This window comes from Plasmodium berghei (genome assembly GCF_900002375.2).
Source record: "Plasmodium berghei ANKA genome assembly, chromosome: 10".
Lineage (NCBI taxonomy): Eukaryota > Apicomplexa > Aconoidasida > Haemosporida > Plasmodiidae > Plasmodium > Plasmodium berghei.
Window position 1 is genome coordinate 1,382,316 of NC_036168.2, and position 27,233 is coordinate 1,409,548.

The window sequence follows — 27,233 nt, forward strand, 5'->3', positions numbered from 1 at the left end:
TATATGTATTTTTTTATTTTGTTTAATTTCTCTTTTTCTTATCCATTTTACGTTTGTAAAATAATAATTCATCTCCTTCAATAATGTAACCATCTGCTTTACCACATTGCCCGGGTCTGCTACTAATACAAGCTAAAACTCTTCCTTGTTTAAATTGCTCAAGTAAAGCTGGATCAATTTGTTTTGCCTTTCCTATTTTTTTAATTACTGAGTATGATTTTTTATCTTTTTCATCTTTGCCTTCATTATTTTCTTCTTTTTGTTCTTCATTATTTTCTTCGTCTTTACCTTCTTCTTTTGATTTCTTTTTCTTACCAAGGGTAACACCAAATGTATTTTCATACCTGAATTAAATTTATAAAATAGTATATGCAACATATTATAGTTTTTTCATTAAATTGTTTGTCAGTATATTGGAGAGAATATATATACTATATAATTTATAAATTAAAAGGTTAGAATACTAAAACGTGTACATATATATGGTATTTTTTTTTTTCAGTCGGTAATTCCAGCTAAAAAAATATATTGTTTCTTCAAATTTTTTTTCAGAAACAAATATAAAATATATTCTTATCATCATTAAAAAAAAATTCCCCAACCATAAAATTAAGAACAAAAAATGAATTTTATTCATATTTTTTTTATTGTTTCTTCAAATTTTTTTCACTTACCAAGCTGTAAATGGATGAGAATCAATTAAAACAATACAATTTTTGACTAAAGTTTTAGTTCTAACTAATTCGTTATTTGATGCGTTGTAAACAACATCGATAATTCTTGTCATTTTGGAAATTCCAAAAGCAGGCCATGAAAAACTACCAGAATCTAACTTAATTGCGCGATATTTGTAATTTCTTCCTCGTCCTCTAACAACATGGACTTGTCTACTACCTAACTTGGTATTTGAAGGTGGTCTTCCTAATTCATACTTTCTCTTTTTTTTATGAATCTTTTTCTTACCACCAGTTAAACGAAGTTTATGTCTTCCATCTCTGCTAATACCCATCTGTCAAAAAATAAACAAAAATATGCATAATTATAACAAATAATATATATCCTTAGCATGAACATATATATATTAAGAGAGACTCCTTTATATGTATTTATATATATATATAATGCAAACTGGTATAAAAATTATACATAATATATCAGTTATGGCTATTTTTAAAGAGTAAATATATATATTTAGAGAGAATAGGTATTCTCAAAAATATAAAAAAATATATACTTGCCCATATAATAATACATATACACTAATCATTCAAACATATGTTTATATAGGCATAAATTATTATACATGTGAACATACTCTTATATATATAGCTATTTATTTACTGTAACATTTCTTTTCATAAAATAACATGCACGCATACAAAAGAAATATATATGTGTAATACAAATTTATTTCTTCCTCCCTTTATTTATAAATTATAATAATTAAAAAGAGGAAACAATTTTTTATTCATACTTTTATATAGACTAATGAAATTAAAAGTGATATTCAAAAAAAGCTTCAGGTAAGGATATTAAATTAAGTATAAACAAATATATGAAAAATCATAAAAGTTACAGTATATTATTCTATATTATAGTTGCATATATATAAACATTGAATTATATTTTATATAGTACTATTCATTCACAAATATGCATATTTTCATTTTGCATACATTACATATATATTACTTATTTTGTTATATAAAATATATATGATATATAAATATCATTCTTATGTTTAATATAATTTCTTACCTTTTATAAATTTCACAAGAGGAATTATATATATAATTCTTATATTTTAATTATTATATCTTTTGAAATTCTTTAAATTGGAAAATGAAATAAATTCATTATTTTAAAATATGAATATTTCTTTGTATATTTTACAAAAAAAATTGTTAATTTTTTTATAATTTTTTTTTATTATTAAACTATAAAGAATTTCTTATAATATTCATTTACTTATGCTTAAATAATAAATGCATTTAATGAGCACTATTTTTTTGATAAATAAATTTAAAAAAACAAGTAAATAAGCAAAATAACGAAATTGGTGTATTAAGGAGCTTTATATAATTTTGAGAACATATTATATAGGCATATCCAAAAAGGGAATATATATGCATGGAAGATATATTAAAATGCATATGTTGCTGAATATATATATATAATTATTATAAAAAGCATATAACACTTCCCTTTTTAATCTTTATAATATTTTATTATATATATTGCTTTTCCTTTGGGCGTTGTGTTTTTGTTTGCTTATTAACAAATCATGCCGCAAAAATAATATGCATATATATTTTTTTTATTTTATTTTAAGCCATTTTTTGCGTAAATTTAGTAGCAGCAGCGGTAACTTGAGGGGGTTATGAGTTACCATATTTATAGGCATAAATAAATAAATATAATATGTATATAAAATACAAGTATTTATATGGTTACGAAAAAAAAGCTATATTTCTATACTTTTTTTAGTATTAAAATTGTGAAAAAAAATTAATGCAAAAAATGTATTTTAATCAAAGTTTTATAATCAAAAAATATATATAATAAAATAATATTATCCATATTTTGGCTTTCAAAGTTAAAAAAGAAAATATAAAGGAAAATATGGGGTTATTGCATAAAACAATATAAATGCTCATGTGTATTTTTTTTGTGCATGATTATATTTCGCTTGTTTTGTTCTTTTGTTAAACCATATTTAAATGAAATTCATAATATTTGAAAAATAAAAAAAATAGTTATTCAAAATCCAAAACCGGTAATATGGGAAATGAATAAAAATGGGAAATATACTAAAATATGTATTTATATATATTTCACCATATCCCCTGTAAAATGAGTGGTATGTGAACAATTAATGATTTAGCAAATATATATGCTGTGCTTGTATGTTTATATGCTTGCTTTATGTTTTTGTTTATATAAATTAATACAATCACTATTGTTATTTATCTCATGCATTCCTTTAATTTATTAATTTAAAAGAAAAATTATAGCACATGATGGTGATTATATTATTTATGATATATAATAAATACTTTGTTTTATTATTATTCATAATTTATGAGTTTTAATTTATTTTAATGTGCAAATACTAAATTTGATACAGTTTTATAATTTTACAAATGCAGATATTTGCATCAAATTGAAACATAACAAAAAAATAATCAAGTAAAAATAAAATATAATAAAAATATTAATAAACAATATAAAACAATATAGTATGGAGAGCATAATACATAACGACTTAGCGAATGTGCTTATCTTATTTTTACATAGCTTAAACAAATGTAGTTATATAGACATTTTTGTTTTTGTTTCCAAGCTCCAAAAAATTAGGTGGTGAGACAGTAGCTGTATTATATATATATATATATAACGATTATACAACTTAAGTTTAGGAATAAAAAATTGATAAAAATGTGTTGCAATTTTACAAAAAATATTGAATAAAACATGTTAATTAGTATTCTTATGATTTTATTTTTTTTTAATGATTTTATGGATAGCATCAGATGATAATTTAAATATTTTATTTTTTGTCTTTTTATCACATTTTCTAATTTTTTTAATGTCTTTAATTACAGTCATATTCCCCACTTTTAATTCCCCTTCTAATTTTTGAGCTTTTTTTTGTTCCCTTTTAATTTTATTTTTTTTTCTTCTTTCACTAATTTCTTCTAACATTTTTTTTTCTAAATCATTTCCTGCTTTTATTTTTTTCTTTAATTTATCGCTTTGCAGTTTTTTTTTCAATTTACTTTTTTTATTTATTGATTTAACTACCCCTGTTGTATTGTTATTTTTTTGTTTGTTTTCACTATTCGTTTTATCTAAATATATTATATTTCGTTCAATCATTTTGTTAATTTCATTTTGTAATTCGTTATTATTTAAATCGTCATTATTATTTGAAGTATTTATTTCATTTTCGTTTTTTATGTTATTATTATTATCTACATGTTGGCTATGTTTTTCATTTTCAGCATTAATACTAGTATCATGCTGATTATTTCCTTCCTTATTCAAAACTTCCATTTTATATCTTTTTAAATTAAATATAGTTAAGGAATATTCTTAAAACAGCTAAAATTGATGATTTCTTAAAGTTGTTAAAACGATTAAATTGTTGGAATTATTAAAAATAATTTAGCTATGGTTTATAAGATTTACCAAAATATATTTTTTTTAAATTGTATTTTTTTTATTATGTTTTTTTATTTCTTTTTTAAAAAAAATGGTAGCAAAAAAAAGAATAAATATATAAATTGAGAATATAATAAGAGCATGCATATAGAATATTTACCCATAATTATATGTATATAAAAATTTATAATATTGCCCTTTATTTCCTATGTATTGAAAAAAAAAAATTATTCATATCGTATCCATATTAGTTTTCCCTTGAAATTTTGTGTATAATATATATATATATATATATTATATACATATATATAAATTAACAATTATATATTGAAAAAAAAATTATATTTAAAATTGCCCACTTGTTAAATAATTTCATTTATTTAAGTATGGTTGTAGAAGGGGAAATTGTATATTACAAATAAATACATTTTTATGATAAAATAAATGAAGAATATTTGTGTATTATTTTTTGAAAGAATATACACATGCATATATGTTTATTTTTTAAGTAATCATTATATATACACTTTGAATATTTCATAATGATAAGCAAATTGATAACCTGTTGTAAATGAAATATGTATGAAGGTTATATATTTATTTGTGGATAGCTATTATGATTCAATATTAATTGGGTAATTTTTTAATGTTATATATCCTATTAAGCATAGGCAATCGCATAGTATGCTTTTTGAAGTGATGCAGGATGTCTTAGAATATATAATTTTTTTAAAACCCTCATTTTGTATATTATAAAAGTATAGCTATGCATATACACATGGGTGTTTTTTTGTAATATTTAAAGTCCAAAATAACAAAAAAAATATAAAACCACAAGTAATACAAACAAAATAAATATTATATGGAATATCTTTATTTGTTGAATTTTGAGTTATTAAAATATTATGTAATTTTTAAAGATTGATACTTCAAATTTATTATTATTACATTTTTTTATTAAATAACAGAATAACGATCAAAAATTTTAATAAAAAAATATAATTGCTTAATTCCAAAATTGTATGGAGATATGCAAAAAAAATAGTATTAACTTATATAGTATATTAGACATGTATAAACATTTTTTTCGTTTTTTTAATTTCCAAATAAAATATATATCACGTTGAATTTTTCATTATGAGAATCAGGAATAAAATATAAAAAAAATGAGAAAAAATAAATATTTTCAAGACAGGAGAATTTCAAGGTATTTCGTCTTCCATTTGTTTCGTACATATATGTGAGTATTTATATACTTTAATATGCACGTTTAATTTTTAATTATTTATTCACATTTGTTTGAATATGCAAAGATGAACATACATTATGTAAGCTTTAAATGATTTAAAACAAATGTATGCAATGTTCTAGGATAATTTTAAAAGTATTTTTAAGGTACTTTTAAAGATAGTTTTTAAGGTAATTTTTAAGTAATATCTAGGATAAAAATAAAATAAATTTTAACGCGCTTTAAACTGACATTCGTGAAAGCGCTAATATAAGATCATATGTGTGTGAAACTTGTATCTAGTCTTTGTTAGGATAAGGTTAGTTTAAATACATATATATATTTTATGCCCATTACATATTTGTAAATAAATAATTATAAATTTTAGAATACGATAAAATACAAAATCAATGAAATAAAAATTAACAGATGTAAAATATTTAAGAATAGTAATTAAATAGGCAATAGCCTTTTTCAGATAAAATACAGCACATCTATAAGTATAAGATAATTCTTATTTGTGCATTATATATATGCTTATATGAAATAAATTCAAAAATAAATGAATATAAAAATATGTGTCAAAGAATCGAATAGATAAAATGGAGAATAAAATTAATAAGAGATACAAAATAGTAAAGAATGATGATATAAATCATCGATATACTATTAATGATGTAGAAGTTTGCTTTCCATATGAATTATATGATTGCCAATATAATTATATGCTAAGTGTGTTAAATGCATTAAAAAAAAAAGAAAATGCAATATTAGAATCTCCTACAGGTACAGGTAAAACATTATGCTTACTTTGTGCGAGTATAAGTTATTTGGTGAATGTTTTAGAAAAAAAAGGGTATTTCAATGAAAGCATAAATATACGAGAAAATAAATCAAATGTTTCCTTTGGGTTTAAAGAAAATGATAATGGACCTAAAAAAACCATAAAAGCTGATTATCCCAAAATAATATATGCATCGAGAACACATAGTCAATTAAAACAAGTAATTAAAGAATTAAAAAATGTATATTTCATAAAAAATAATGAAAAATACAAATTATTAACAACAATATTAGGCTCAAGGGACCAACTATGTGTTCACAACATTAGTTATAATTACAAAGGTACGATGTTAAATAATATGTGTAAAAGAGTTAGAAAAAGTGGAGAATGCATGTATCATAATGGATTAAAACATTTATATAAATATAAGCATTTATTTACTACCCCTATGGATGCTGAAACATTAAATGAAATGGGAAAAGGAAATAATTCTGTTGGGCAAAATATTCACTTTTGCCCATTTTATGCTACTAGAGAAATTCAAAATGAATGTCATGTTATACTACTACCATATAATTATCTATTTGAAGAAAATACAAGAAGAATATTAAAATTAGATTTAGAAAATTGTATTATTATAATTGACGAAGGACATAATATTGAAAACGTTGCAGAAGAAGCTGTATCATTCAAAATAAGAGATTCGGATTTAAATTTATTTTTAGAAAGTATAAAAGCTACTCTTAATATATTAGAGAAGGTGAATGATATAGATAAAGAAATTCAAGATAAAATAAATGTAGATGAGTTATTTATACTGAATAGAAGTATTAATAGTTTAATTACATGGTTAGATAATGAACGATTAGAACGAAATGATAAAAAGAAAATTAAAGAAAGACATAAAACATATGAAGGAAATAAAATTTTTGATATATTTGAAAATAATAATATAAATATTAGTAAAAGCAATTTTGAAAATTTTAATAATTTATTATCAAATATGATAGAATTATTAAATAAATATATTAACGATTTTAAATTATCTCAAATAGATGTAAAGAATGTAAATAAATATATAGCTACTATAGATAATGTGAAAAAAGCATTTAGCATATTGTTTAGTGACATAGTTAAAAATTGTATAGAATATTTCCAGTTATATATTAATGAAGAAAAAGTATTATATAACGATTCTAATGATCCAAATAAAGTTTATGATCATATGAAAAAATTTACAAAAATTAAAACTAAAATTGGATATGATAATCAAAATAATTATACTATGAGCAAAACTATATCATTATTATGTTTTTCGGCGACAGCTAGCTTATGTGGAATAATAAAAGAAAAAGTAAATTCAATAATTGTAACATCAGGAACATTGTCTCCAGTAGAACCATTTTCAAAACAATTAAGTGGAAGTTATTTTTCATTTCATCACATATTAGAAAATGATCATGTTATTAAATCACATCAACTATTTGTTGGTTGTATGACTCATTATAATAATCAATTATTATTGTCTACTTATGAAAATAGATCTAATGAAAATTATATAAAAGCTTTAGGAAATTGTATATTTGATGTTATTGCTTATATACCTTTTGGTGTTTTAATATTTTTTTCATCTTACAGTTCTATGACTGAAACAGTTGCAACTTGGAAAAAATTAAAAATTTTTGATAAAATAAATTCATATAAAACAATATTTGTTGAGCCCAATAAAGCAGCTGATTTAAAAGATATATTATTTCAATATGAAAATATAATAAAAAAAAAAAGAAAAGGTGCTATACTTATGGGGGTATGTAGAGGAAAAATATCAGAAGGAATAGATTTTAAAGATGATTGTTGTAGGGGTGTTATAATTTGTGGATTGCCTTATGGTAATGTCTATGATAGTAAAATTATATTTAAAAGAGAATTTTTAGATAATTTTAAATCCGAAATAACTGAATCAAATAATTATAGTGAAAAAAATAACGATAATAATATATCTAAAGGAAATAAATGGTATAATGAAGAAGCTATGAGATCAATTAATCAATCTATTGGTAGGGTCATTAGGCATAAAGATGACTATGGAGCAATACTTTTTCTTGATTCTCGATTTTCGAATAATCAAAGAATTAAAGAAATTTCTAAATGGGTTAGGGCCCATTTTCGTGTATATAGAGATATAGATCAAATACAAAATGATATTGAAAAATTTTTTGAGCTTTTTAAAGGTATAAACGATTTGAAAACGAAGCAAGCAAACATTAATAATTCTCAAATATCTGGTGAAAAACAAAATGGAGGTTATGGAATGAACGACAGTTTTAACAAAATAGGTGGGAATGAAGAAAGCAGTATTATGAAGCAAATTGGAAAAAATTTTCAAGATTGTTATATACAAAATAATAAACAAAACAAGCATGGAATTTCAGAAAATAAATTTGTTTTTAACCCTACAAAAAAAATTAAAAATCAGCCTAAAATACTTAGTATGATACAAAATATAACAAAAGGAAAACAAGCGCAAAATAATATACACATAGATAGTACAAATGATGAAAAACAAATTTTTAAAACAAAAGACGACGAAGAAAATAATGCAAAGTTGGATGATGCAAGATCGTTGATATCAGCTTTTAGAGGAATATTTTCGAAAGATATATATACTAAATTTTTTGAACTAATAAAAGAAACAAAAAAAAAAAATGATGAAAATAAATACGAATTACTAATAAGTAAAATTTTCGATCTAATTCTCGAAAATTGTGAATCAGAAAAAAACGAAACTTCCGATGACAATACAATTATAAAAAATGCGCCGATAAATTTTCATCTTGTTATGTCAGAAAAAAAAATAATAAGTATCTGGGAACTTGTTATTAAACTTATTAATAACTTTTTCCCTGCAGAACAAACAGAGAAGTGCTTCTTCATTATTAGAAAGAAGTTTAGAGAAAAAACAAACCATTTTCAGGAGTTGGAAAAATATGTATATAACTACAGGCTCAAAAAAATTGAACGGATATAATACTTTGGTTAGGAGACTTAATAGATTATCGAACTTGTTTCGAGTCATATCTATGCATATGTCTTTCCTTATTTATTAACATTTTTTCTCTTTTTTCATTTTTTTAAACATTATTGAAATTATATTTTTAAAATTTTCTACGGTTTTTGTAACACATAGTTATTTTTTATGTCAATTAAATGCATGTATAAAGTATGACTAAAATGAAATGTGTGACTAATTCACTGAATAAACAAAAATAATCGATATAATATAGGATTAGTTCCCTCAAAATAAACAATTTTATGATCATATTTGTATGTATAAGGATACAAATATATTGCATATTATGGAAAGTTGTATACATTATTTTTTATAAAAAAAAATAATATATAATCGTTTTTAAAATTTTTTGAATCTTTATAAAAGTTTCTGTAAACAGAGTGAGCCCATTAATCTAATGGATAACTGTGGGTGGTCATTATATTATTTCATGCATCAAGTTTATTTCACATTTGCTATTTTTCTGCATCTGTACAATAAAAGGAGGAAATAAAAAAATACACGCATTTATATATGTAGATATGGTATATGGGGAACAAATTTTGTAAAAGCGTCTACAATATTATTACACATTTTTATCCGCAATATTTTATATAATTACCTTTTTCCTTTTTTCCAATTTTTTAATGAGTACATTTAACATTGATATTATTGAAGCTATTAAAATGCAAAAAATAAATACCAAAAAAAAGGAAAAAATAAATATTTTGAAAAATCTAAGAAAAAAAATAAAAAGAATATGTCTAATTGTTTTAGTATTTTTGTATTGAAAAGAAAGTAATCTGTGTATGAGGTTTTTTTATCGTTTTTCTTATCGTTTTCTGTATCTTTTTCTTGTATTACCCATAATATAGGTATATAGAATTCGCATATTCATAATATGATTTTTGAGGTCCAATATACCCTTCAATGGAGCGATCCTCATCTTGGTCGTTATTTTGAAATGTAAATTTTAAACTATCATTTGATATAGTTTCCACTAAGCTATTATTTATGATGCGTATTAATTCTGTACAAATATTGTAAGATAAAAATATTAGTATAAAAAAAGAAAAAAAATAATTTAAATGAAATGAACATGCTGCATTGAACATCAATAATTTTACCTTCTCTTTTATTCTCATATTTTTGAGCAAATTTTTTTTTATTTTCTTCTAGTGATATATTATGATCATCGGTAACATTATATAGTTCATGGTCAATATTTTGGAATAAGTAGTCCTCTGTCACTTTATGTGGTTTTATTACTTTTTTATTAGCCATAAAATATTTTTATATTATTTAATTTCATTAAAAATGTTTCTTTTCTCATTGTGTATATATTAATATCTATAAAAATTTATTTATCCGTCTCTACATATACTTGTATATTTATTATGTACATAAGAAATCTTATATCTGAATAATATTTACACATTATAAAAATGGTGTATTTAAAAAAAAAAAAAATTAAATAAAATTAAAAAAATTTAATTGGTATAATTTCCTTCAAAAAGGTTATATTACATATATTTTTTTTTTTTTATAGTTTTCTCCGTGTCTTATATAGCTATTAGACTAGAGAAAAATAGGCAATAAAAAAAACACATAAATTTAGTTAATTAAATTTTGGAAATTTAATTTTTTTTAAACTACTTGATAAAAGATCTATTATTTATAAATTAATGAAAAATAAAAAACACAAATATTTATAATAAAAACTGGTGTGAAAAAAAACGTCTGAAGTTTTTGTAATTAAAAAAAAGTAATAGATAAGTTCTGTTGTATTTTTTGAGCTTAATTTTTGTTTATATATATTAAATGTTAAATATTTTGTTTTTATGGTATGTTTGTTTTCTCTTAAAATGCATTTAATTTTTTTTTATGCAAAATAAGCATGTCTTTTATTATAATGAAGAGTGAAAAATAAAATGTATAATTTATGATTTGAAATAAAAATATAGCTACTACGTATGGTTGTTTTTATAAACTAGTTTTAATTTTTTTCCAAAGTTATCGATCTTTTGGGAACATATAATATATTCGCTTTTTTAGTGTTTATGTAAAAAAACAAACAAAATAAATGCAACTTATTAAATTAAAATAATTTTGACGATAATTATTGACGCTAAAGGGTGTATAAAAAGATATCTTAAAATAATGTAAGAACAAATTGTATTTATTTTATTATATTGTATATTAATTAGTTTAAAAAAAATAATATAAATAATGTCATAAAAGGAGGACGGTTTTATGAGGTAATACCCATAGTTATACTTTTTTTTCTTAAAAAACAAAAGGGGTAAATTACAATTTTTATTAATTTAAATATTTGTGTATAAATGTATGTATATAAAAAAAATATAAGCAATATTGTATATGTCTTATAATAATTATAAATTAAAATGGAGATATATTGTAAATATATAGGGCTTATTAAATTACACAAATATTTATACCTTCATACAAGATTTTAAGGAATATATAATGTTGATAATAATAAGTAGAAATCATATATAATTATTTAAAACGATCTCATAAAGTTACTGGAAAAAACAAGAAGAATAATGATTTATTTTGAGAATTTGAAAAAATATATTATATCATTATAACCTATGTGCAATGCGTTTTTATAGCAATATACTATTCATAAAAAAAAATGTGAAGAATATACTTTTTGGTTTATATCTCATTTTGTAATTTTTTTTATTCTTTCATTTTTTTTAATGAAGCTATTGCATTCATGTGTTTAAAAATTTGCATTAATATTTTTAGAAAAAAAATCCTTTGTTTTGTGATGGTGTTTTTTGTAGTTCCATACTTGGGAAAAGTATAATGTTTAAAAAAAATATATTTTTTTAAGAACATAAATAATAAAAATACTGTATATGAAATGATAATGCAAAACCGAGAAATATATATGTATATATATATATTTTATTTTAATAGGATTGTACAATTGCGTATGGATTATTATATGGATAGAAATGGGCATGATTTGCATTAAGGCAATACATGGTATAAAGAATATATATATGCATATATAGATAGATGATATATATAAAGATTAGCATGTAAAGCATATATATATGTATATATATTGGCTAATTTATTACACATAAGTGGAATACACAGAAATATCCATGCAATTATTTGTGTATGTACGCATGTGTGCAGGTATACAGGAAGTTCTTTGCTTTCCATAAACATAGACGAGTTGAACGTATAACTTAACAATGTCTATAAGCGTTCTAATATAAATGTACATAAAAAAAAGGAGAGTTTTTTTTTTAAATGAAAAATTAATCACTTAGGGAAATATATAATTTTCACATAATATTGATTTAACCTTGCATTATGCATACGTACTTAAGATTTCAAAGAATTTTGCTTTTATTTTTTTAAATAAATCTGTGCATTTTATTTGGGAATATATGTTTTTTTTGAATTGTGGAAAAATTGTGTACTGGAAATAAGTTATTATGCATATATTATATATATGCAATGCATGCTCATGTAATTTTTCATTTCCATTTTTTTTTAAATCAATGCACGAATAAAAAGTATCTCACTTTAAATGAAGTTTAATTAACACATATAATTTTTTTATTTGAAAATTAAGTGTGTTTCGTATTTTAAGGAAGATATTTTCTTTTTTTTTTCTACATAAAAATATATATTGATATAAAGGGTGTAATAATAATGATGATGACATAATTACAAGTGGTAAATATATATATCAATAATATTATGTTTTATATATTTCAGTGAGTAAAAATATAGAAAATAATAGTGAATTATCTTAAAGTTGTAACAATATATATATGCCTCATATATCCTTTTTTGCATAATTTTCTAAAAGGATATAAAAGAAACCGTTTTCCTTTTTTTTCAAGCTACAAATAAAATAATATAAAAAAGATACAATATAATAATAGGCATAATATATGGTGAGTTATATTATTTTACTGTATTTTTTTATAATATATTTGATAACGTATATATCATTATTATTTTTCATATAGTCCTAGTATTATTTTTGGAATACTTTTGTTATTTTTTTTTTCGTGCATTTTCATTTCGTTTCATAAAAATTCACTTTTATATATAGCATACATATATAAACTTGCAAATCTTAAATGAATTTTTTTTTTATAGTATTTCGTATTTCTGCTTGTTTTTTTTTTTTTGCTTTCCTTTTTTTCTTTTTGTTTGTTTTTAAGCATACGCAGAGAAAAAAAATATACAAAATTATTTTCCAGATTTTTTATAGATTACTAAATGCCATAAATATATACGCACAAATATGTATTATAAATATAATGTAATTAAACTGTGAGTTAATAATAATATACATAAATTTAATGATATTTAATATCTTTAGTTTCCTTTTTTGCTGTGCTACTTTATCCAATTCCTTATAATATACTTCCTTTTTATTTTACCGCATTTTCCACTTTCAATATATGTACATAACATACATCCATATCTATATATCAATAAATTAATATTCATGCATATATACTTATGTCCATATACACATTTGCATATATACAATAACACGCGTATAATAATTCATTGAGGTTTGTATTTTAAAGGAATGATAAGGTACTTGAATAATTAAAATTAGTTTAGAGAGTAATAAAAGCCCATATTTTCATTACATGATATATGCATATATATAGATTGTATAAATTGCTTTTTAGCCGATTTATTATATATGTGGCAAAATCAAGTATATTTCCATATTAAGTTGCATCATAATAATGAATATAAAATACAAATGAACATATATGAGTACTTGCGATATATACATATATAGTTGATTTCCCCTTATAAGTTTGATGCAGAATAATTATATTTTAACATATTTTATTGCATGGTTTTATTTCCATCAAAGTGTTAATGGATATAAATAATAAAATATATACATATATATTTGTGGTTGCAACTAAATAATTAAAAAGAATTAAAAAAAAATTAATACTCAAAAAGAGTACATATTTACATTTATCTATGCATGTAGGTTTGAAGCCATAAAAAATAGGATATATATTTCCTTTTGTTTTTGTTTATTTGTTTGTTTTTATTTTTTTTACATATTCGACGATTTATATTAGTTGATAAATAATAACAATAAAGCAGTGTTTTTTTATTATAAATATAAAATATCATTTTAACCATTTTTTTTAATATCCAAACGGTTCTTAATGTTTTCATGAGCTATACATAGAAAATATAATAGCACTGTTGTATAAAAATATATTTGCGAATAAGCTTATATTGATAATTACTATCATCATATAAAATAAGATAAATATTAATAAGATATAATATAAATGTATATTATGATATATATATCATTTAAATATTAAAATTTCCAATTTTCTGAGAATTCTGTTTTTTTACATAATTTGATATCTTAAGTTTTAACCGATAGTTGTACTACATATTTATAAGTAGCTATTATATATATATATATATTATATACATATAAATTATATTCCATTTTTCATTATTCCTTTTGTTTTATAGCGATTTTAAACAGTTTTAATATAGTAACCCATCTTGAAAATTTTGGTTTATATATATTATTTAAATTATATATTTTTTCCTAAACGATCTTTAAATTAATATAAAATAATTAATTCTTAAATTATTTCTATTTAAATCATATCGAAAATTATTAAGCTCAAGACTGACAACTACATATTTAAATGGTAGATATATTATATATATATATATATATGCAATTAAAAAATATATGGCCATGTGCATACAAACATGATTGTATGTAGTTGTATCTATATATTTTTTTTTTATTTATTATATGCATTTTTTCTAAAATTAAAATCCAATTACTTATTTAACATATTTATATATAACTTTATTTAACCATTGGTTATAAAATAGTTAACTTTTAAATTGTTTTAATATATAATATATATATATAATTAATTTTTGTATCTGTACAGATAATGTTCTATACATCTATATATTCATTATTTTCTCTCTATATATGTTATATGCATATGCTTTAAATAATTTATATATTGTTTTGTAAATGTATACTTAGTTTGTTTCTACAATTTAATAGGTAAAATAAATGCATAGAGATAAACAACAAAAAAAAGTGGAAGTATATATACATTACTTATATTTTTGATAATAAATAATTTTCTCATATTTTAATCTGGTTCCTTTTTCTGCGTACTTATCCAGAATGAATGTTTTAATTCATTTGATCTGCTTACGTACTATACTATATCTGTTTATGTAAAAAAAGTTATGCATATATATATACATATACGTTTGCATTTTATGTAACATTTTTTCGAATTGTTCATATTAAAAAAATAGAAAAATGAACAAATAAGAAAAAAAAAATAATGTTGGTAGCAGATTATAGATATATAGAATTTACATTGTATATGACATAGGGAATTAAATAGTAATCACGAATTTATTATCTGAATATATGCATATATATATGTATACTTTATTATATGTATGAATATTGAATGTATATATTGGGTTGCAACATTATAAAAAATATATATAAATATATTTCTTTCAAAGGACAATATTGTGTTAATAGATATATAAAATTAAATATAAAATAATCCCATTGAAATAGTATATGAAAACGAGAAAGGACAAGCCTTGTCATATTTTCGGCATATGAATATGTAATAGTTATACTATTTCGATGTAAATAGTTTATTATATATTTTATATTCTACACTATGCATTATTATATCTAATTAAAGATGCGTTATATATATGTGTGTTTGTATTATTTTTAAAATACTAGCACCGTTATTTTTTGTACACTATTTTTTTTTGTTTTTTTTTTTTCACGATTATTTTAGTAATCGTCCTTTGACGCAATCAATTTATATACATATGTTTATCATTTTATATAAGGATATATACAATATATATATCAATAATTGAGGCATTATAGTTATTATATTATAAAAAATAAACTTTAAAAATGTAATACATGAACACCATGATAAATACATCAGGTAATCTCAAAAATTTATGTTTGAATATAATTAATAATATAAAAAATAATCCAAAAGAGGAAGAAAATAAAACGAGTGAAAATGATAATAATATTAGCTCATCAACTAATGAAAACTGCGATCAAAAATACGATATAAAAAATGATGTATTAAATCAAGTTCAGGATAATAAAATTGATAAAGAAATAGAACAAAATGAAGAACTATCCAAAGATTTAGATAAACAATTAAACTTGACACATCCTATTATTAGTGAAGTAAATATAGACAACTATATAAATAAAAATAATACAAACAAACAAATAGATTTAAATCAGACTAATAATTATAACTTCCTTCATTCTGAAAGTAATATAAATAAGAAATATGAAGAAAATATAAAAATCCATAATAATAATACAGAAAAATCATATATAGAAAAAACTAATAAATATAACGAAACAAATTGTATTTTAGGAAATTATATCAATTTGAAGGTAGAAAAATATGAAAATGATTCTAAAGAATTATATCAAGAATCTATAAAAGGAAGTAATGAAAATTTCAATACCACGATAAAGGAGGCATGTAACAATATAACTAATGATTTAAACTCGCAATTCAAATGTAGGATAAATGATAAAAATTATTATGGCACTTCAAAAAAAATCGAAGAAGAAAATGATGATGATAATAATAATAATAATAATAATAACAACAAAGCAATATCTTATTATTATACTGCATCAGATTTAAGTACATGTAACAATGAAAAAAATATAAAAAATTATTACGAGGAAAAACTTGGGGATTCATGCCGATTTTTTATTTACACATCAAATCCATATAATTCTGATATTAGAATGATAAAAGAAAATTGTTTAACTATATATCAGCTATTATTTACTGAGAAAAAAAAATGGTGTTCTATTTATATATGCACAGATAATGGGCCGATGTCAAATTTTAATTATCATTTATATAAAATATTATGTAGTAAAGATGATATATATATGTACTTTTTTTTGTTAAAAAAATTTATATTTTCATGCTATATATACTTTAATTTAATTAGTATTAAAATATTTTCCTCTTTATCAATTTTTTCGTACAAAAATAAAAATTTAAGTCGTTCCACAGATGCTCAAAATTATATGAGTTTTAACGATTTTTCAGAATTAACAAATTATGAACAATCCCAAAATAAAACAGATGATAATATAAGTTTGAGGAAAGGAGACGATGAGAAAAAAAAGAGAAAACAAAAAAATGAAATATCAAATAATTTAGAAAATAAAAAACCTAAATTGAATAATGAAAATGATGAAAATATAAAATGTTTTAGTAAAAATTTAGAAAATGCTCATAACAAAGAATATAATGATTATTTTTTGTCGAGTTATAAAAATAACAAAGATAATGATTCCGGTAATGTTGAAAGCGACAGTAAAAATATGTTTTCGTTTAACAATGGATTAGATTATAAATATAAAAACAATTTAAATAATTTATTAAATCATGATGATATAAAAAATAATAATTATTTATATAATGGGTTTTGTAAAAATGAAGAATCTCAAATTTTCAATTTTATATATAACCCATATAAACATATATATGAAAATAAGCCTAACACATGCTCAACTTATTTTAATTTTTTTGAAAAAGACAAAACAGATATTAAAAAAAAGTTACAGTTATTTATTAATACACATTCACCTACTATGATAAATATTACAAAAAAATGGAATTCATTTTATTTAAATAAAAATAAAATAACATCTTTTGTTGAAAAATATAAAGACACTAATTTTTTTTCCTGTGATAATTTTAAAAAAGAAATAACAGAAAAATTTGTAAATAGTTTTGTTGAAACATTTATTTTGATGATTACTAAAAATGAAAATAAAGAGCATAGTGATGGAAATACCGTGACCCCAACTAAAACTAATAATGAAAATATTAATAAAATCAAAAAAAATGATCAAACAAAATATGGTGAAAATATACAAAGCCAAGACCAGTTTAATGCTGGAATCGATGGAAATTCGTTAGATACAACATTTGATGGCAATTCAAACAAAGAATTTATAATAAATAAAAATAAACCAACTTCAAGTAATCATATTGAAACTGCTCAAGTTGATAATACAACAAATGATGGGATACTGGAAAATAAGAGCAATTTGTTGGAAGAAAAAAGTCAAAGTATTGGCGAAAATAATAAAAATGACGAAAATGACAAAAATGGAGAAAATGACAAAAATGGAGAAAATGACAAAAATGGCGAAAATGATAAAAATGGCGAAAATGATAAAAATGGCAAAAATGACAAAAATAATAATATGTCTGATAACATTGCCCCTATGTCAGAAAATGAAACAGAAGAAGAGTCACTATTAGAAAAGGAAGATAACAAGGAAGCGAGTTGGCGAAATAGTGATGATTGTCGAGGTACTGATTCGATTTGCCCAGAAAATGGATCAAAAAATTGGGATATACTTGATAGTAGCAAAAATCTTGACAGTAGTTGTGCAATAAGTACAAACTATGTTGAAAGTAATGGGCTCATGGATAGCAACAATCATATTTTAGGAACAGATCAAAATGGAGAAGATATGAATATAAAAACTTTTGAAATATCTGGAGATAGTTCTGATAGTTGTAATAAAAATGATATAAAAAAAGAAGAATATAATTTATTAGATGAAAATGATGAAAAAGAAATAAAGAAAGAAACATATTTTTTGAAAGAAGATAAAAATAATCCTGAATTGGATAATCAATTAAAAGCAAGTCAAAGCTTACCAAATAATATAATATTAAATAATTTAAATATATTAATGGCAGATTTAAATGAATTATATTATTATCTTGAAAATAGAAAAGGGAAATTAATAAGACAAGGATGGAATATCAATGGTGGTTTAGAAAATTTTGGATATTATTCCAGTTTTGATAAAAATAAATATTATGGTATAAATAATAATGAAGAAAATAACATAATTTTAAAAACAGGTATTTTTGAAAGTCAAAAATTAAATTCTATATTTTATGATGGAGGAAAAAATGAAGATGATGATGAAAATGAAACAAGAGTAATAGATGAAATGTATTATATAGATACAAATAAAAATGACGATGATCATTATAATTTAGAAATATCATCTATAGATTTAACAAAATGTTGTTCTGTATGTTCAGGAGCGCAGTATGATAACTTTGAAACAAATAGTAACCATTATAATGAAAATAATAAAATTGAAGTATTTATAAAAGAAAGCGATTTTTTTTGTAATTGTAATAACATTGTAAGCACTTCACAAAAATTTAATTCAAATTATAGATTATGCTTTAATAATGATGTTAAATCTGAAGAATATTATATGATAAAAAAAAATAACATTGAGCAAATGCATAACATGATTGGTGAAATATTATATATGAACAATTCAGAAACAGAAGGAATAAGATGTAGAAATGAAATGGATGAAACTGATATAGGAGGAGGTTATGGAGGGGATGTTAAAAGAAATGGAAAATATTACATAAAAAATAATAAAGGTATAGATAAAGAAAAAAATAAAATATGGTCAGAAAATAATTATGATGAAACATTTAATAATAATAATAATAAAGATGGTGATAATAATAATAATAAACCAACATTAACAAGTAGAGAATTGCGAAATTTAAGAAGAAATAAATTATTAAATAATAAAGAAATGGAACAAAAAAATAAATCAGTGAAATCAACTTATGGATCAAATTATGATATAAAATCTCCAAGGGTTAAGAAATTAGAAAAATTTACAAGTCTAGATCAAGAAGAATTAAGAGAAGTTTTTGGACCTACTGGAGTGTCAGGTGTTTATTTTGAAAAAAGCCGAAGTAGTTGGACTGCTCAATATAAAGTTAGTGGCGGAAAAAGAAGAGCAAAAAGATTTTTAGTTACAAAAAATATGACATATGAAGAAATTGAAAATGTTAAACAACAATGCATAGCATATAGAAAACAAATGGAAAAAGAATATACCAAAGAATTTCTAAATGAGGACAAAAAAAAGATAACTAGTAATAATGTTAATCCCCCTGGAAAAAAATCGAAAAAAAAAAGAAAAATCAAAAATTTTTATGATTGTTAAATGAGTAATAAATCACGATGTATATCTATCGTTGGATAAACATTTTATTTTTGGACACAGACCCTTCACTTCTTCCTTTTTTTTAATTAAATAAATTATTCACACCATGATTGTACAACTGATAATAATTAGAAAAACGTGAGGAGCATATATTGATATATATCCATGTTCTTCCTATATATAGATATACATACCACCCGTACTATTAGAACCCCTGGTAAAGAACCTCTAGTTTATTAATAAAATTATGAATCTATATATTGTATACAGGCATATAAATATGCATAGATGCAGATAATTGCAATAAGTTGATGTACCCTATATATGCCATTACATATGCAATGGATTATGTCAAGTTTTGATGATATAATATATAAAGAGCGAATAGACGTAGGGATACATGCGAATAAATGCTCAGATAAATACATAGGCATCAAGATAAATATAATATTGCTCTTTTATTTTTTTTTAGATATGGTTTTTTCAGTGTTTTCATTTTTTGTTTATTATTTTTATTATTTCTACTTTTTTTATTATCCTTTTTTTTAAGAATATATAAAAAATGTCAATGGTTTTACGATTTAAACTTTCCTATATTATTATTATAAGAAATAAAGTATTATATAATATTTTCCTACAAATCAAATATCACGAATTTATGCTACACTTATTAAATGATCATGGAGAGCTGAGATTTTTTAATTTTTCACATTCGGAAAAATAGATACCATAAAAAAGGTATCAAACTGGGCATAGCATTTTATTAAATACATAAAATAAAAGGAACATTTTTATCCTCACCAGGGAAGGTAAAACAAAGAAAATATTCCATGCTTCTAAAGAATTTCATTTTTAACTTTCAGCAAATATTTATCGTTTCAAATATAATAAGCTATAAGCGGAGTTTATTGTCTGTCTTTATGATTTCCATCACACCTTTTATTTATCGTATATACAAAATATCAATGAAATATAAAAAGGGCCGCAACAACATTCATTTAAAAATAAAATGAATGAAAATTCCATGAATATTAAAAAATGGATTATAAAAAAATTCATTTTAAAAAATGCCAATTATGGCTATATATATACGTACATAAACGCATAAAATAATGAAAAATAATGAATTAAAGGTCTTAAAAAGATATACTCGTTAAAAATAATTATAAAAGGGTGATTAATTTACTATTAATTATTTTTTCAATAGCATATTATTATTTGTATGATATAAATTAATGTGAATATTATATTATCCATGTATTGGATAAATTTCTTTAATCTTATGGCATTAATTTTGCTTTTGTTAAAATATATATGATGATACTTACATAAAATATATAAAAGCAGGCATGTTATGGTACGTGTAATATATCATATATAATTTTTTTTATTTTTATTTAGTTTTTTGCAACTGCAAAACCAACTCTTGAATTATCATAATCAAAAATAGTGTAGTATTTTTTAAAGAATACATCTCCAAGAATAAAAGTATTTGCATCAATATCTACATCTATAAGTGATATAGCACATATTCCGCCGACTGGGTCAAGTTCAATTAAGTAATGTTTTGGTTCAATAGTATATTCTGTACTTTTAGATCTGAATTTTAGAGTTGGTAAGTTAGTGTCGTGACATAAAACTATTCTGAGGGGAATGAAAGGTACTGGAATACTCATTATGCTATTCAAAAATTTATTAAGAAAATCTGATGGAGCTGTGATAGCACTTGTACCACTATCAACAATGGCATTAGCATTGTTAAGAGCTACTATTCCAAAATCTACATCTAAATTAATTTGCCAATATGATTCATTAGTTAATTTTTCATAGGTAACATCACCAGTATAAAAGCTTTCTTCAATACCTCCAATAGTAAAATACCCAACAGAATCATCTGCTTCTGGTAAGTAGAATGAGAATACTGCATTTTCAATTTGTCCTGTTTTTTTCATTTCTACAATAACTGGTTCTACATTTCCAACAGCTAAACTTTTCCATCCTAATCCTAAAATACCATCAAATGGAGATGCAGTATAAATTGGTTCTAAATCGTCAGTTTCAGTTACTTCAATAAATTTGTATGGTATTGTGTGATGTCCAATAGTAAACATATCATTACTAAAAAAACCTTTTATACCACCAGATCCATATAATATACTTACTGGTGTACCATCTTTTTCATATGTATTTGATGCTGATGAATCATATCTGTGTTTATATGCACAACCTCCTGATTTACATTCTTTGCTTGGAACCCATAAATTAGCTGAACCCGTATCAAGGATAAATGAAAAGGATTGTTTATTATTTCCTAATTCTGCAGTACCAATAAATGATAAACCAAGGGATTGATCTAATTCAATAGAATCCTCATATTTAGTAAGGTGCTCTTTTTTTAATAAACCTGATTTTAATAATTTGAATGATTCTTTTATGTAATTAGATACATTTTTATTCATTACTTTTTTAAATAATTTATCACGTGGTCTTTCGATTTTTGCACGAATTGTTAAATATTCGGAGTTTGCAATAATTTTATCTATGTCGATGGTTTTGGTAGAATAGTAATTCGTTCCAACCATATACGCAAATATGGATCCAATTATGCAAATAAATATGATAAAATATAATGCTTGAAATTTTTTTTGAATTTTAAAGCTTTTTATATTATCAAATTTTAAGTGCCCAAAAGCCGAACCGTTTCGCATCAGTCCGTTGGAGTAATTTGACTCTTTTTCGGAATATTCCATTTTGAACTAATTAAAGGAGAAAAAAAAATTTGGATATATATATATGTTGTAAAGCATAATAATGTAAAAATAATGACGGATTATATAAAAAAAATAAATTAATAGCAAAAAAATATTTTTTTTAATGAAAAAAAAAGCTTGTGTATTTTTCCCCCTTTAGCCATTATATATATACTTTATGAATATCATATAAAATTATGAATGAATAAATAAATAAACATATTCTCCATATAAACACCCAATACATTCTCAGTATATACATGTGTGAGTGCATAATACAAAGTGTAAGCTTCCCAATCTCTTTAATAAGGGGAATACATATTTTATATGGAAAATTAGTTTATTCAAATGTTTCATATTTCCTCAAAAAGTATATCTATATATATATAATTCTTAAAGGACACAAGGGAAATATATATTCCAAAAATAATCGAAATTTTCCATTAACTAATTTTAATGTTTAAACTTACCTAAAATTTTCTTTAATTCTTAAAAATATAAATGGTGTTTAATTAATAAAAATGAAGATATAATTGTATTGTTTCAAGAATAATAACAAAAAACATACAAATTAAAAAAAAAATATATATTATGATTTTAATTTTGATAATATCTATATTAATAAAGGAATAATAGTTTTACAGGGAAAAATATAAATAATTATTATTTTATATGTATATCCCTAAACTATATAGGCTAAAAAAGGAATGGAAAAATATTAATATTTGTTTAATTAGCCGTAAAAAACGGTATGGGGTAGAAAAGGGAGATAATTATATTATAAAATGGCTATATTAAAGTATATTTTTACAATAGTAATATATCATATATATATATTAAATATATATTTATATAATCATATTGTAAATTTAAAAAAATATGTTATGGAAAAAAGTTTATATTTAATATAACTTTTTTTGGTCCAACTTATGAAAATATTTTGTAAATTAGCTTTTACTTTTTATTTTTATATTATTATTTTATTTATTTTTTGTTTAGTATTTTTTACTTAGAGTTTAAATATATGAAATATAATATATTGCAATTCTGAGTACCCCGACAAGGTTATAAGTTTTTCTTTGAATAAATATTTTAAAATAATCATGCTTGCTAAATTATAAAAAAAGGTATAAAATTAATTATTATATAATGACGTATAAAAATACTTAATGACCGTCATATTTTGAGAAAAAAAATATATATATATATTATATTAAAATTAAAGCATTGCAAGGGGGGGGGGTTCTTATCATTTAATACGCAATATTATTTAAGTTGCATATACTTTTTAGAAAAAATTGCGATAAAAAAAATAAATAAAAGATGTGAAATATGGATCCCCATAAAGTGCATATAATACTATTTGATAAAAACAATTATGTTTCCTAAAGGGTATAAATTCTAAAGTAATAAAGGGAAAGTGCCACAAATTATTATTTCCCCTCATTTATTATTATATATATAAAGTATTATGTACAATGACATACCCCCTTAGGGTTTTTAGGTTTTAGAGAATATTATGGGTAACCTCTTTATGCTAACAAAAAAACATAGGGTAAATAAACATCAAAATGGAATGATATTGCATTATTATATTTTAGTGATAATTATATAGGTGTATTTAATTATATTGTAGTATATTCACCATTATATATATATTAATACTAATAAATAAAATAATTTAACATTTTTATAGCATGAATCTTAGATTACTGCATATATTTTTGATAATAAAAAATTATGCTTATAATATTATAAAATATTTCCATAATAAAAAAAGTATTACATTTTTTTTAATTTCGCTTTTTGAAACCCAATGATAACACTAAATCTAATTTTATTAATATTTCCCTTATTCTAATATCCTCTTTATTATGCTATACTCTGGTTTACTATTTTTCTATATATTTTGTAATTTAGATAACCCATTTAGTATAATAATAAAATATTTGTTCCTACTTTAGATATTATTGTTATTTACTTATATTTAAAAGAAAACATATTTACAAAAATCTAAAAATTAATGGGTACAAAATAATTAAGTCTTCCATCAAATGACTAATAAAAAAGGCAAAAGGAAAAAATATAAAATATGCCTTAATTTATTATTTTGTAATTATGATGGTACACATATATATGTAACATTCTTACAATATAAAATTTATGGCAATATATTATGCATGCACAATAAGTTATACAAAGAGCCAATATATTTTTTTAGGAAAAAAATAGATAACATAGAATGATAAAATAAATATATAAACATATACATATAAGAATAAAATATATATAATATGCCCATATGTTTTATTTAAAATATATATTTTATTTGGATATACACATTTTCACAGCATTTCAAACATTGTGCATTAAAATTGTTTGCACAATTATAAACAATAATAATAATTTGATAAATGTGATGAGAAAAATATAAGCATTATTATCAATTATGTTGTGGGCAAAGTTTGTCTTATATGGCAAGCATATATATGCGAATTCTTGTGCTTATTTTAGCCTATGATCCTATTTTTGTAGTTTTTTAAAAGTTTTGCAATAATTTATCCCGTATTCTGTGGAATAATACGTTCCTATATAAATAAATGTAAATATGTATGTATATATGTCCATATATATATGCATATGTAAAGTACAAATGATAATATATACTCGTTTAATAAAATCATGATACATTATGGCATGCAAGTTTTAATATATTCCTGTTTAATGAAAGTGTATAATAAAGTATATTTACACACTTTTAACGTGGTAAAATTTTTTTGAATGTTCATCAAACCTGTTTCAGCGTCGAAGATGCATGCTAAGTCTGGTGACATAATATGTTCTGCATGGGCACATACGTCGCTCATAGTTTTCTGTTCTTTTGAATCAATAAAGGTCCATTTGCATTTATGTGATGGTTGTTTTTTTTTTTTTTCTCTTTCTTCTTTATCAATTTTAAATTTTATTGGAATACTTAAGTAAGATATTGGTGCCTTATCTTTATTTATTCGAAGATCATAAGAATATTCGTATATAGTTAATTGATCTTGAATAATTAAATAGAATTCTAGATCGGTAATATTTGGTTTCCTTGCTGTAATAAGAAAATCCTTTTTATATTCCAACGTGGCAGCTACTGGAGAAGATGGGCTTAGTTCTATATAGATGTGTATCTTGGGGGGGATAATTAATAAAGCAATTGGATTTTTGTTAAAACTACAAATTCCACTTTTAATAACCTCAATGCTTTTGGGTATAATCATTGTCCCCCATGAAAAAAATTGTAAAAAATAGCTATATTTCCCATTACTGGGAGGAAGCTTTGGTAATTTCATAATGGAAAATTCTTGATTTTGTTCATATTGGCCATATAATAAAGCCAAATTGTTAATAGGGTTACAACAACAAAATCCTTCATAGTAATTAATACATGTCACTTTAAAAGAATCCTCACTATTAACTTTGCTAATAACTAAGCATTTCTCTGGGATTATTCTAACAAATACATTACACGAGTTTAATACAAAAACAGTTGGCCTCCATGCCTTTGGTAATACTGGTAAACGTTGAGAGTTATTCCATGTTATAATATTTTTTGTAATTGGCAATTTTATTAATATTTTTTGCTCTCCTTCAATACATAATATGATTTCACGATTTCGGTAAACTTTAATATCATACTTTCCACTTAAAGATGCTTCTAATTCAATCGGTGGAATTTTTTCGTAAACGGGATTTAATTGAAGAAGTCTATCATCATCGAATATCGTTTTTTTAAGGTATAACGGTTTCTCTAATCCTGTCCATGAATTTCCATCAAAAAAATATGTCGAGGAAAAAATTTTTGCTTTATTCCCAAGGTTATACTTATCAGGCACGCCGAAACTTTCATTACTATGGATTGCTTGAAATGGATTAATTGAATCTTGAGTATTTTTATCGTTCATTTTTCGTAAATAAATTTTGTTGCAGCAATGTATGAGATTAATATTTCGAAGATTAAAATTTTTTTTTAATATATAACGTAATGTGGATACAAGCTGGGAAATAGACACATTATACTTGTAAAAAAAACGAAAATATTTAATTAAAAAAGCCAGAAT

The 27,233-nt window shown here is 22.1% G+C and overlaps 7 protein-coding genes across 7 annotated transcripts; 2 read left to right on the plus strand and 5 right to left on the minus strand.

Moving 5' to 3' along the window:
• Nucleotides 1–22: 22 nt before the first annotated feature.
• Nucleotides 23–1,009, minus strand: PBANKA_1033900 (40S ribosomal protein S8e, putative; the record flags this gene model as incomplete). The annotated part of the gene is made up of 2 exons (XM_034565442.1): nt 23–344; nt 675–1,009. 2 exons carry the CDS (start codon nt 1,007–1,009, stop codon nt 23–25), a joined length of 657 nt encoding a protein of 218 aa, XP_034422138.1.
• Nucleotides 1,010–3,498: 2,489 nt separating this feature from the next.
• Nucleotides 3,499–4,056, minus strand: PBANKA_1034000 (conserved Plasmodium protein, unknown function; the record flags this gene model as incomplete). The annotated part of the gene is made up of 1 exon (XM_034565443.1): nt 3,499–4,056. The coding sequence occupies one exon, from the start codon at nt 4,054–4,056 to the stop codon at nt 3,499–3,501; it is 558 nt and encodes a 185-aa protein (XP_034422139.1).
• A 1,938-nt stretch (nt 4,057–5,994) lies between these two features.
• Nucleotides 5,995–9,204, plus strand: PBANKA_1034100 (FANCJ-like helicase, putative; the record flags this gene model as incomplete). Its single annotated transcript, XM_034565444.1, has 1 exon — nt 5,995–9,204. The coding sequence occupies one exon, from the start codon at nt 5,995–5,997 to the stop codon at nt 9,202–9,204; it is 3,210 nt and encodes a 1,069-aa protein (XP_034422140.1).
• Nucleotides 9,205–10,233: 1,029 nt separating this feature from the next.
• On the minus strand, nt 10,234–10,509 carry PBANKA_1034200 (conserved Plasmodium protein, unknown function; the record flags this gene model as incomplete). The annotated part of the gene is made up of 1 exon (XM_034565445.1): nt 10,234–10,509. One exon carries the CDS (start codon nt 10,507–10,509, stop codon nt 10,234–10,236), a length of 276 nt encoding a protein of 91 aa, XP_034422141.1.
• A 5,731-nt stretch (nt 10,510–16,240) lies between these two features.
• PBANKA_1034300 (AP2 domain transcription factor AP2-G2) lies at nt 16,241–20,380 on the plus strand (the record flags this gene model as incomplete). The annotated part of the gene is made up of 1 exon (XM_034565446.1): nt 16,241–20,380. The coding sequence occupies one exon, from the start codon at nt 16,241–16,243 to the stop codon at nt 20,378–20,380; it is 4,140 nt and encodes a 1,379-aa protein (XP_034422142.1).
• A 1,397-nt stretch (nt 20,381–21,777) lies between these two features.
• On the minus strand, nt 21,778–23,130 carry PBANKA_1034400 (plasmepsin IV; the record flags this gene model as incomplete). Its single annotated transcript, XM_034565447.1, has 1 exon — nt 21,778–23,130. The coding sequence occupies one exon, from the start codon at nt 23,128–23,130 to the stop codon at nt 21,778–21,780; it is 1,353 nt and encodes a 450-aa protein (XP_034422143.1).
• A 2,523-nt stretch (nt 23,131–25,653) lies between these two features.
• On the minus strand, nt 25,654–27,077 carry PBANKA_1034500 (conserved protein, unknown function; the record flags this gene model as incomplete). Its single annotated transcript, XM_034565448.1, has 2 exons — nt 25,654–25,718; nt 25,925–27,077. The coding sequence occupies 2 exons, from the start codon at nt 27,075–27,077 to the stop codon at nt 25,654–25,656; spliced, it is 1,218 nt and encodes a 405-aa protein (XP_034422144.1).
• Between the last annotated feature and the right edge of the window lie 156 nt (nt 27,078–27,233).